General features: G+C 43.0%; 1 protein-coding gene across 1 annotated transcript in view; it reads right to left on the reverse strand.

Moving 5' to 3' along the window:
• The window catches only part of kcnn2 (potassium calcium-activated channel subfamily N member 2), a 32,793-nt gene extending 20,411 nt beyond the window's left edge, over positions 1 to 12,382 (reverse strand). Inside the window, exons 1-2 of the mRNA XM_056290342.1 lie at positions 11,579 to 12,382; positions 11,001 to 11,096 (exon numbers count right to left, since the gene is read on the reverse strand). Of these exons, the coding sequence (XP_056146317.1) occupies positions 11,001 to 11,096; positions 11,579 to 12,382 (900 nt within the window). The remainder of the gene's footprint in view (positions 1 to 11,000; positions 11,097 to 11,578) is intronic.
• Between the last annotated feature and the right edge of the window lie 488 nt (positions 12,383 to 12,870).

The following is a 12,870-nucleotide window of genomic DNA, read 5'->3' on the forward strand; positions in this document are numbered from 1 at the left end:
TCATCACTCTCTGGCAGCTCCCTTCTCTTTTCTCTCCTCCCCCTCTTCATTTTCATTCTAATCTGGAGCTACCTACCAGCCCAAGGATTCATTGATCAGTGTATCCTCCCTGAACTAATGGCCGAGTCCATGACCACTATAGGTAACCCCCAGTATCCTGCTGCTATTTAGCTGGCTCTGCAACCATGTTTACGGTCTGCAGATACACTCTCTACATCTGACATGCCCGGCTCCCTTTCCTCCCCTGATGTGGTTGTATATTACCCGGCTTGGACTGGAGATTACAAACTATCAAGCTATATTAGCTTCCACCACATGTGTCAAATCATTCCCATCTCTGACACACAATACTGATATTCCTCCACCTCAGCTCCTGCTCTAGCCACTCAATCACCTTAAGATCCTACGCCTGTATATGGGCCGACACGACTTGCAGTAGGTATTTCTCAAAATGTTGCCGTCAGCAAATACGAGGCAGGTTTCCTGGTTGCCATGTCCTCCATGACCGCAGCAGCCATTCAAATAGAAAACAGAAAACAACTAAAAAAACCTACTAACATACACTGAAAAGAAAGGCATTTGGATCCTCATTGGCTTCTTCTCATACCAACGAAAACTAACCATATTGACCCGCAGAGGAAGAGGAGGGAACTCATAACTAATTCATCTAAGAGTGAATAAGCCAAACATATACCAGATATCAGAGGCATATGTTGTTATAGTGCTTCTTTTTTTTGGGGAGGTGGGGGATTTCCCCCCCTTTTTTTTCTCCCCAATTGTATCCGGCCAATTACCCCACTCTTCCGAGCAGTCCCGGTCACTGCTCCACCCCCTCTGCTGATCCGGGGAGGGCTGCAGACTACCACATGCCTCCTCCGATACATGTGGAGTCACCAGCTGCTACTTTTTCACCTGACAGTGAGGAGTTTCACCAGGGGGACGTAGCGCGTGGGAGGATCACGCTATTCCCCGCCAGTCGAACAGTCAACCCAGCTGACCAAAGGAGGCGCTAGTGCAGTGACCAGGACACATACCCACATCTGGCTTCCCACTCGCAGACACGGCCAATTGTGTCTGTAGGGAGGTAACATGCGGATTGGAACCGGTGATCCCCGTCTTGGTAGGCAACGGAATAGATTCCATGCTACCCAGACTCCCTATGTTGTTGCATTTCTGATATGTCAAAAAAGAAATAATGCAGAAAAATCTCTGAGCGAGGCCTTGTTGCTAAATAGGTCAAGTCACACAACAAAACTTGACATGCAGCATAGATTGACATGCATTGCATATTTATAGGTGGCACATGTTTTACACGGTGAGAGGTAGCTTTCCGTCAACATGTTTAATTCAAGCACGCTGAAAATAACACACCTCCAGAGTGTTGCATTATAATCTCACCCACCTCATAGACATGTATAGTTTCATAATTTTTCAGCCATTCTGACACTTAAGCCACCTACACCATGTTAAACACGCTAAGATCATCGAACCTGGAACATTTAAAGCAAATATTATACTGACACTGAAGCCTTTTTCTAAGCCATCATCTGCCGAGACATCACAGCAAAAACATATTACATCACCATAACAACGCAGATGCACGGCCAACCATTTGGCATGAATAAGCTACACGCCTGAACAAACTATTGTATAGAACAACTATTTCACACTGCAAGAAGAGCTCGTTTTTTTATTTCAAGTTCTGCACAAGTTCTGCCCAAAGACAGGAAACATTTAAGGTGTCCATTCCTAGAAACTCACATCTACCACGTGACACATGAGGCCCTTCAAGACGCCGACATCTGTCAGAGATGTGTGTGTAACTCTAACCACAGGACTTCTTGTTAAGCTTTCCAAGGGAGTGTAATTTAGACATGGAAACATAAGCTGAGACGCTATACCGTTACAAACATCTTCTTACTCACAGATTGAGGCCCTGCAAATTAAAACACACCATCTGATGTTTTGCACAGACCACACAATTTTCATTTTACACTTGAAGCGACAACTGTATTCCATCACAAGCGTCTACAAGGTTTGCTGACGACAAACAATCCTATTAACTATTTAAACCTGGGTTACATAAGGAAAGCCTACTTGGTAGGTAAAACCAATTATGGTAATGGTGACCTGAAACACAATACTCAAGCGCTCTTTACCTCTGAGCATCAAATATTCCATGCTAGTGGAAGAACCGCTAGTTATGACGGAGAGAGGGGGGGGGCCTACAGCTGTGGTGGAAAGAAAAAAGACATGAATGTGCGTTTTGCACGAGAGTTCATCATGTTTTATGACAAGCTTGGTGGTGATTCATGGTCCAATAAAGAAGAAGTCAGTGAGGGTACAATGTGATGAACCCTGCCCCCACTCCCCTGTCTTAAACACACACACACACACATATATAACATATATGTGTGTGTGTGTGTGTGTGTGTGTGTGTGTGTGTGTGTGTGTGTGTGTGTGTGTGTGTGTATATATATATATATATATATATATATATATATATATATACACACACACACATATATATATATATATATATATATATACATCTATATAAAACATAAATGTTTATATATGCACACACACACACACACACACACACACACACACATATATATATATATAGACCTTTACGTGAGAAGATGCCCACAAGCAAATTATTTCATATAAGCCACAAGTTAGTTATTCACAACAGGTCAGGTCTCTGCAAATAAAAGAACCAGCATGACCAATTCTAATTCTGAGGCCATGCTAGCCACCGCTGGCTGCTAGCAGATGGGGAGCGTGTCGCTTGATGGATATAAGGACTGTTGAGTTATTAGCTTATGATGGCGAGGCGGGGGTGAGGCTGTGTCACACTGCTGACATTTATTTCCAGGGAACACGAATGAACATGTCCAGAATTCACTGTCCTGTACTGTACAGCGCAGAGGCTCACCTGCGATGCTAGCTGGGTTGGTTACTGGTCTCAGTACGCTCAATATAACTAATGGAGTCCGGCTCAATATTTAATCTGTGTAATGTGGAGATGGGAACATATATCTTGTCACTGAGAATGAAATCGTTCAATCTCATTAGTGAATTATGTTGAGAGGTTCAGCCCAATTAGACATCAACGCAATGGTTTATTTATGATATAAAAGTGAACCAGTAAGAGGCCCCCTTTTTGCTGAGTAAATCTTAAACTGTTGCAGATTACCTTTGCTTTGTATGGGAAAATCAAGCTTTACGCTTGGGTGATGCTTTTTTCCAGCAAAACACTCAAACCAAAGCAAACCTTCTCCGCAAAAAAAAAAAAAAATCCTTCTCTGGGAAGCATTTGTTGTAAAGATGCTACAAATATGAATAATATAAATCTCCCTGCATATTTAAAATCACATACAATACGTTCAGTGGCGAACATAATCAATTAGTAATCACGGAGATTCTCGACTTCTTGGGAGGGGGAGCGTCTGTACGACTGAATGGCTGCTGGTTCAGTGAAAACATTAAGGTCACCAGCCACTGGCGGTTACCTGACTCCAGTCTGGCTGCTCAGGTAGACGACAGATTTCACTGGGGGGAAATGCAGAGCATCACCTGCAATTACACCGTATCTCCGAAACATACACACACCCGGGGGCAGGCTGATAACTGGCCAGGATGGGGTGCGATACGGTGTATTCATATATGCCTTAAGCACACACGAGTATCTGCCCACATCACAACTATTACATTTATTCTTTTGCACAAGTTGTAAAATTAAAATACTACGGGAATGAAAAACATCATTGGTGTTCTTTTTTTTTCTTTTCCACCTCCCCCCCCCCAATTGTATCCGGCCAATTACCCCAGTCTTCCGAGCTGTCCACCCCCTCTGCCAATCCGGGGAGGGCTGCAGACTACCACACGCCTCCTCCAATACATGTGGAGTCGCCAGCCGCTTCTTTTCACCTGACAGTGAGCAGTTTCGCCAGGGGGACGCAGCGCGTGGGTGGATCACGCTATTCCCCTCAGTTCCCCCGAACAGGTGCCCCGACCGATCAAAGGGGGCGCTAGTGCAGCGACCAGGACACACCGGCTTCCCACCCGCAGACACGGCCAATTGTGTCTGTAGGGAAGCCAGACCAAGCCGGATGCAACATAGGGATTCGAACCGCCGATTCCCATGTTGGTAGGCAATGGAATAGACCGCTACGCCACCCGGATACCCTACTGGTGTTTTTATGATAAAAACTAGTGCTGCACGATTAATCTAGTCGCAATCGCGATGTCAGCCTGTGCAATTATACGACCGCAAAAGGCTGCGATTTAATTAAATAATGAGATGTGCATGTGGGAATGACTGTCTGTGTGCAGTCTGCATATCTACGCCCAGAATCAAGAGATGACCAATCAGTCTCTCTTCAGGCAGTGAGGCGTCTGCAGTCTACCGTCACGTGACTACCCGGTGTGCTGTGTGCAGACCAGAAAGACGGAAAAAATGGAAACAGACGACAACGAGCAGGTTAACGCTGTTGAAGTGGTGGCAAAAAAAACCCAAAACAAAACCAAACACGATATTGAGCAGAAAGAGGTTTTGTGTAAAACATGCAAAATGAAAGTTGCTACATGTCGCGGCAACACGACAGATCTGTATTCTTTATAAATGTATACGTTTGTTTATTATATCGAAATAACAAATTGTGATAATTTACACAATAATCGCAATATTGACCTTTTAACCAAATCTCATCTCCCACTCCCAGCCACTTCTCGGTGGCAGCGAGCTAAGTAGGTCACGCCAGACGTACCCCAGCTCCTCTTGCGGGGATCCCAAAGCGTCCCCAGGCCAGATTGGATATGTAGTCCCTCCAGCGAGTTCTGGGTCTACCCCGGGGTCTCCCCCCAGTTGGATGTGCCCGGAAAAACCAGGAGGCTTTCTAATCAGATGCCCGAACCACCTCAACTGGCTCCTTTCGACGCAAAGGAGCAGCAGTTCTACTCCGAGCTCCCTCCGGATGTCTGAGCTCCTCACCCTATCTCTAAGGCTGAGCCCAGACGCCCTACGGAGGAAACTCATTTCAGCCGCTTGTATCCGCGATCTCACCCTTTCGGTCACCACCCAAAGCTCATGACTATAGGCAAGCGTGGGAACGGGGATTGACTGGTAAATTTAGAGCTTTGCCTTCCAGCTCAGCTCCCTCTTCACCACATCGGTCCGGTACAACATCCGCATTACTGCGGATGCTGCACCAATCCACCTGCCCATCTCCATCCTACCCTCTCTCGTGAACAAGACACCGAGATACCTGAACTCCTTCACTTGAGGCAGCAACTTACCCCCAAAACTCACCAAATCATGCAGCACTAACAAAAACCCATCAAAGGCACACCATAGAGGCCCTTACACAAATGCCTCTTGGCAAGTGATCTTTTAAGTGAAAAGAAGAAAATAGAAACTTTCAAAACGTCACTCACTGCCTGCTTGGGAACATGGTGGACTCATCAAACGTTATAGAAGGGAAGGCAGTAACATGCTCACAACATTTCTCTCTACTCACATCAGTCTGTGACATCGACAGATCAAATTCAAAGTGGGCCACAGCTTCCAAACTTTAGATTTCCATGTGTACTGTACGACAAGCTGGTGGCTCCCAAAAGAGCACACAAACCCATCAAACACTTCCTGTCAGCTTGCCAGCTGTCAACAAAAAAACATGTCTAAATCACGAAAGGAAAGAGCACAAATTACGCTGATTTTAAATCAAAATGTAAAAACGGGTTGTAGAAGGATAACAGTGGAGAAAAGCGGAGGATGGTGAGTGAGACATGGCAGAGCCGAGGTACACTGTCCTGTCAACAATGGGGGGAAATTCAGAGCACCTGTCACACAGGTCACCCATTGATGCCATTTCTAAACCGACGACGTGTCTCTTTAGTGTTTAAATGACAGCTACTGTCCAAGATTTGTCCTTGGGCTGACCTAGGAGTCTTTCCATCACTCTGGGGGAAGAAACGTCTGGGATGCAAACTGCATCCTTGCATGCATTGTGCGTAAAAGCCCTAAAAACGAGAGCACAGTCCTCACTGCTGACTTTGACGAGTAAATCAGCTTTAAGGGGCTGCTGGAATTGTAGGAGAAACATTTCATCATTGTGAATTTGCATCTGTATATGACAGGCATCTGTGACTACATATGGATGTGCATGCATAATCCATTTCAAAGCGGGAGCAAAATTGCTCACAGAATAAAAACAAGGTACTACATGTTGTTTAGGTAGAGTCAACAAGCCATATTGCAAACGTTGCATTGTAGGTCCTTGATAAAAAGGATTTCATGGTTTTGGTGTGATCAGCTGCTGAAAATGTCTGCATGGGGTTACATGACTGTAAATACAGGCAGTAAATAAGTAATTAGGTGTGAATTAGGTATTCACCCAAGAGATGAAAATAGCTTTAGAAAAGTATTCCCTCTGGGCCGAAGAGAAAGCTGCCAACTGCATGGACAGAAATTAAGCAAAGTAAAAGTCAAGCTTTAAAAAAGTAAAGTATTTAGGTAGTTTTTATGAATAAAGTTAAATTTTGTTGAAATTTCCTCAAGGGCATGGAGTTCATCATTATTATAGTGAAGGAAAATTGTAATCAGTTACTGGACGTTTCTTCAAAAACTTGAACGAACGCATTCATTTTCTTTTTTTGTTTTACTCAAACATCAAAACTGACCAATCAAACAAGGTTTTTCTTTTTCCTCTGACGGTCAACAGCAAGCCTACAATTTCCCTTGCTGAGAGAAAAGTTTGCTCTTTTTGGATGATGTAAAATCTTCAGCCTTCTTGCGCATACATGCAGATTTAATTATTTCACTGTGGTCCACGTCTGGTGGCTAGCAGTGCTGGAGCTCAGCCGCTCTTGCCACTGACGAACAGAATAAATCTGATGCTAAACCTGCCACCTAGGAGATTTAATGTTAAGACCTCATTCAGTCATCGATTTAAACTAATTATTTTTCACGATATTTGAATTGTTAGATTTAGGCTATGCCAAATCCTGGACTTAAAGCTTTGTCTCAAGAGGGGCAATGTGACCTTCTCCCCCTTAAAAAGCCATTTCAGTCTAAGAATAGGCTTAATCCATGTCAATCTACATTTACTTCTAATGGCAAAAAACAGGCACAAAATCACAAAGCAAAAACAACACAAAGGAAAACTGTAGTGTAAAGTTAAAAAAGTTATAAAGTCAAAGCCTGCAAATGTTTCTGTTCTGTGTCATGGATAGATATACATAGACAGATAGCCCTCGACGGACGGACGGACGGACGGACAGACAGACAGACAGACAGATAGTCAGATAGATAGATAGATAGATAGATAGATAGATAGATAGATAGATAGATAGATAGATAGATAGATAGATAGATAGATGATAGATAGATAGATAGATAGATAGATAGATAGATAGATAGATAGATAGATAGATAGATAGATAGATAGATAGATAGATAGATAGATAGATAGATAGATAGATAGATAGATAGATAGATAGATAGATAGATAGATAGATAGATAGATAGATAGATAGATAGATAGATAGATAGATAGATAGATAGATAGATAGATAGATAGATAGATAGATAGATAGATAGATAGATAGATAGATAGATAGATAGATAGATAGATAGATGGGTGGGTGGGTGGGTGGGTGGATGGATGGATGGATGGATGGATGGATGGATAGATAGATGAACAGGGGAAACACTGGGCTAATCTGAAGAACCCTAGTAAAAGAAAGGTCGGTTAAAAACAACTTGAGCTTGAGCTCAGGAAAAGGAAAGCAGGGAAACAGCTGAGACAGTGAATGTAAAGGTAGATGGTAAAAGGGAGATAAACGGTGAAACACCTGACTCCCTGACCCTGGTTAGTCCAGAAGTGCTGAAGGACAGGCTAAGACCTCAGACTTTGTACTCCAGCTAGAGGGAATCAGGTGAAAGGGACTAGAACTGGAGTAAGGTGCTCATGTTCTCTGGTTCATGTCAGCGTTTAGGTTTCTTAATTTTAAACAAACTTAAAGCCAACCCAGGTAGGAACAAATATTTAGGCAATTAAATAAGTTTATCTTTGAAAGTCAACCCTGGAAATATTTCTAAGCTGCAAACATGATGATTTTGGATATTTCCATAATGCAGTTGTCCAAGAAGACATCCGGATCAAAGACGATTCCCGCATATTTAAGACTTCTTTTGGGGTATTTTGACAGATTTTCATAATATGCCTTTATGAGGGAGGTAAAAAAAGCCACTGGAAAACCTTTGCTGTGTAAAATACAAGTGTTGTATTTTTTTTTTTTTTGTAGCTGTGCTACTTTCATAGGATTCAATGCAGTGTGTAGCTAGGTATCTTCTATGTAAGGGTGAGAGAAAAGTCATGATAATGGATGAATACCGGATGCCAAATTTAAGCTTAAAATTGGCAGATGTGTAATTGTCTGGCATAATGAATTGAGAATAAAAGACAGGTATGGCCAAACCTAGTCATGGCTAGCTCTAAAGAGGCTTGTATATCATGATCAGACTGACACACGTTAATGAACATTTCCAAAAAAGGTCGTTTGAGCTTACTGGGTGTAATTGCGACTCGGTCTAAAGCCAGTATGAAGGATGTAATTGGTATTTTTTCTGTCCTTTGAGAAGAATGTAAAATTCTGAATTGGCCTGTGATTTCTGAAGAGTTTGGGGATCGATGCTCTGCTTCTTTAATAGTGGTTTGCAAACTGCTGATTTGTTTAAATGATAAACAATTCAAAATGAAAGAGAAATCATTCCCAAATGCTATCGGAAAGGAGCCCAGGGCAAGGAGCCTTTCTGCACAGTTCTGAGCCGGTGGTCAAAGGTGAATGACTCAGACACCAGAATCAATGTGCAGAAAGGGGAAATTGATATCTAATAAAGGGTGTTTTCCCCAGCCATTAAAATCAGAACAAAACCTCCCCGTCAGATATGATGAGAGATAAACAAAGTAAAAGTCTATGATTTAGTCCAATCTCTAAGTCCAATTTAGAGAACAGATAGTAAACTTTGTATCAAGTTGTTCAGATATGCAAATCTGGCCACAGGCCCAGACTGTAGGAATGAGGCTTGTTGATGTGGAACTTCAGCACTCTCACAGCACTTTTGTTTACATTTGTAAGTTTTAATTTTAAAAGGAACAACATGGTCAAGCGTGCATATGGTGTATGAAGCAACATTTTCTGGTTCGGCTGTCCCCAGATTCAGTATCAGCAAGACGACCTCAGACAAGGCCTGCCGAGCCTTCATGAAAACGCCACCGTTTCAAACGACCTGCTGCTCAACAAGACGACAAATGGAAAACTTTTTGTGTTGCAGAATCAATTAACGGCCATGCTCCCCTTCAATATGTACCAATATGTACACATGCACACACACACACGCACATTTTCCAACATACTAAGTGTAAAAACAGAAAAAAGTTACATGATTAGTCTATGTAAAGTTTGATTTATGTAAGTGCAAGTGGATAATTACTTTTTTTAACTTTATACACACACACACATGCACACACGCACACAAACACACACACACACACACACACACACACACACACACACACACACACACACACACACACACACACACACACACACACACACACATATGTAGGTAGGTAAGTATGTGGATGGGTGGATGGATGGATGATTTGATGATAGATAGATAGATAGATAGATAGATAGATAGATAGATAGATAGATATTTGTTTTTATTTTTACTATATATGTATATATATAGTAAAAATAAAAGTATGTATGTATGCACACACACACATACGTATATATGTATGAATAACATTTTGATGGTAACAGATGGAAAGTGAATCTGAATATGATGCCCCCGTGCAAGCTCACATAATTCATCATGTTAAAATGCCGCTGAGGACTATTCACGCTGAGGAAATGAAAAAGATTTCATCATGCATCAAAATACGGTAATAATCTCTGCCTTTTGTTTCATAACCCACCAAGCAAGGCTTATGACAAGCCATCCAATGGGTGACACATTTTAATGTTGCACTATCTAGATGACTTAGAGTCGTCTGGGACTTTTAAGTGCTAAATAAAAAAAGAAAGCAAGTGGATATGGCTTTTTCAATTCACAATGCAAAACACAAGGGCCAGTTGTGCTATAAAAACGTCGCTGAATATCTTTCCATTCTTTACAAAACAGTCCTATGAATCTTCTGAAGCCTCAAGAGCCATAGCTTTCTGAATGTCATTTTAACCCCCCCCCCCCACACAACATAACTGGTTTGATTCTTGCATTGTTGTTTGCACAACTTGAACATTAGCAACCTCAATCAAAGTTCAAGCGTACGCTTGGACTTCATTTCCTTTCAAACGCATTTCCCTTTTGTTTAATTTGCAGCCGCTTCAACAGTGTAGAGGCGTGACAGGTTTTGACAACATATGTCAGCCCCTGCACAGAGTAAAGTAATTAATTAAGCGGTTCTGTGACGGAGACACAAGTGCTGAGTTGCAGGAAGAAAAAAGCACAAGTAATGCAACAATGCTGTGACGCAAGGTCATAAAATTGAGTTTTGTCCAAGTCGTAGCACACTTTAGGGGAAGCTGATAAATCTACATCCATTTAGTTAGCCCTGCATGGAAAACGGCCCTTCACACACTTCACCAAACACATAACAACCTGTGATTTTCAAAATGTCACCACCGGTCAACTGAAACCAACCAAAACCCAATAAACACAACTCTACCACAGCTCATCTGAGTCCAATAAGTAAGTAATAAGTAAGAAAGACACTTTCTGCAAAAAAAGATTAAAAAAACACAAGAGGAGATCAATTTAACAAAAGCAACAAAATAATGATAATAATAAAAAAACATTTCCATAGAAATAAATGTAAGTAAATATTTATCAGGCATGTTAAGACATTTGTTGGCTTGGCAGACCCCTTGACCTTTAAGTAACATCATCACCGATGGAAATATGAACAAATGTAATCAAACCTTACCTGGATCTCTCTTGCATGGTATATGATAATCAGGCCAAGCAGGATGATTGTAGAAAGGCTTATCAGGCATTTTAGAGCTAATGAATACAGGGACTCCTGGAAGAGAGGGACAACACTATAGCCAAGCAAGACACATGACCCACGAGTCAAATCGATATCCCTTAACTCCATGAAATATTACTGATGGGGTAAGCTAAATATAATCTTAACATGTTTTTTCGATAAACACTGAAATTGGACAGTTTAAATGTATACAGCGGGACACCTCTCGGTGTTTCTACAACAGTGGGCCTGGTGAGCCCGCGTGTGTCAGGACGGTGTCACTACACGGGACACTTGGCGCGTGAGACCCGAGACACTTCTCCATATTTCCGTGTCATATTCAGTCGACTACACGCTATCACATTATATGAGTGCAAATGAAAAAGCAAAAGCTATCAAAACTGTTCGGGGAACACTTTTAGGAAAAGTTGTCATTTTTTTTTAAATTTTTAATTTGTTTTTACTCAAGTCACGTGCAGATGAAGAGATGAATGAACGCTAACCCAAACGGAACAGCTCTGTATTGAGTTACGTACCTTTCCGTAGGCTCCCCATGACAGTTCAGTCTCTATGACCATAACTACAATCCCAAACATGCCGAAGATCAGCGCATAGTCGCTGAGTCTCTTCCTCTTCTCAAACAAGGCCCGTCTGTGGCCAAGCTTCTCTCCGATATTCTGGTTCTTCTTTTTCCCCGATTTACTGCCGCCGTGGCTGCAGCCGCCCCCTCCGTCCCCCGACGCGTACGGCATTAGCGTGGTGGAATTGTTGTCAGGCTTCGACACTAACGTGTCCGACGCGTCCGCGGTCGAGATGGGCTGCAGGGGCTGAGACTCGGAATCAAACTCGTGGAGGTTTCTGCGGGACGAGCTCAAGTTGCTCAGCGGCCGCATTACGCCGCCGTTGTATCTGCAGCTGCTCATGGCTACTTCATTGTAGGAGTTACTCTCTTTGTGGCTGCTACCCAGGCTGCCCCGCTGCCGATCGCGGCGGCACTGCTGCTGATGGGGAGAAGGAGGATGATGATGGTGGTGGTGGTGATGATGATGATGTCTGGATGAACTACCATGACTAGAGGGCGTGAACTCGCAGACGCTGTACCGGCAACCTTGCCTCGAAGACGTGTCAGACGGCGTCCTTAAAGTTCCCACCGTGGTCGGCGACGTCCCGCGAAAGACGAGGCTTTTTCGCGCATATTCGCTGGTACAGATATTGCAGGTGCAGCGCTGGTCGTGCTGCTTACCGAGCCGCTCGTCGCGCCCGCAGTAGTGCTGGTACTTACAGTGGTGGAACTGCTGCTCCTGGAAGAAATCGTTCTGCAACTGCAATGGGGTTTCCATGTCAGTGCTGCTGGTTAAAGCAGCAGTCGGGCACCACAACGCACCCAGCAAAGGGCGTTATGGTAGATACAGGGATATGGACATGGTGCATGAATAGACCCATTTCGGCTCCGGTAGGAATATACGCGACGCCTCTGATTGGACGGGGGGGTGGGGGGGGTACCAAAACAACTGGTTTGACGTAATGAAAAGGTTGTAACCATAGGGGTTTTCAAGTCCCAAGCTTTTCTTGAGCTAGGCCTGCGAGAAATCAAAACCCTCCCCTGGAAAACTGCCGTGCATTTACACCTTTGCCAAACGCAACGTTTTAACATTTCAATTGCAAAAACATGTCGACCAAAATCAATCAAAATTAAGACCCAGCCCAATAATTGGTGTTAATTGTACCGTATTGGTCTATAAGAGACAACGGGCATGTATGCTTGATTAGAAAAGGGTGTATAAACGGATGAAAGAAGGTGTTCGTACTATCAGTAACCTTCTACCAA

The sequence above is a fragment of the Lampris incognitus genome, chromosome 12 (genome assembly GCF_029633865.1).
Source record: "Lampris incognitus isolate fLamInc1 chromosome 12, fLamInc1.hap2, whole genome shotgun sequence".
Lineage (NCBI taxonomy): Eukaryota > Metazoa > Chordata > Actinopteri > Lampriformes > Lampridae > Lampris > Lampris incognitus.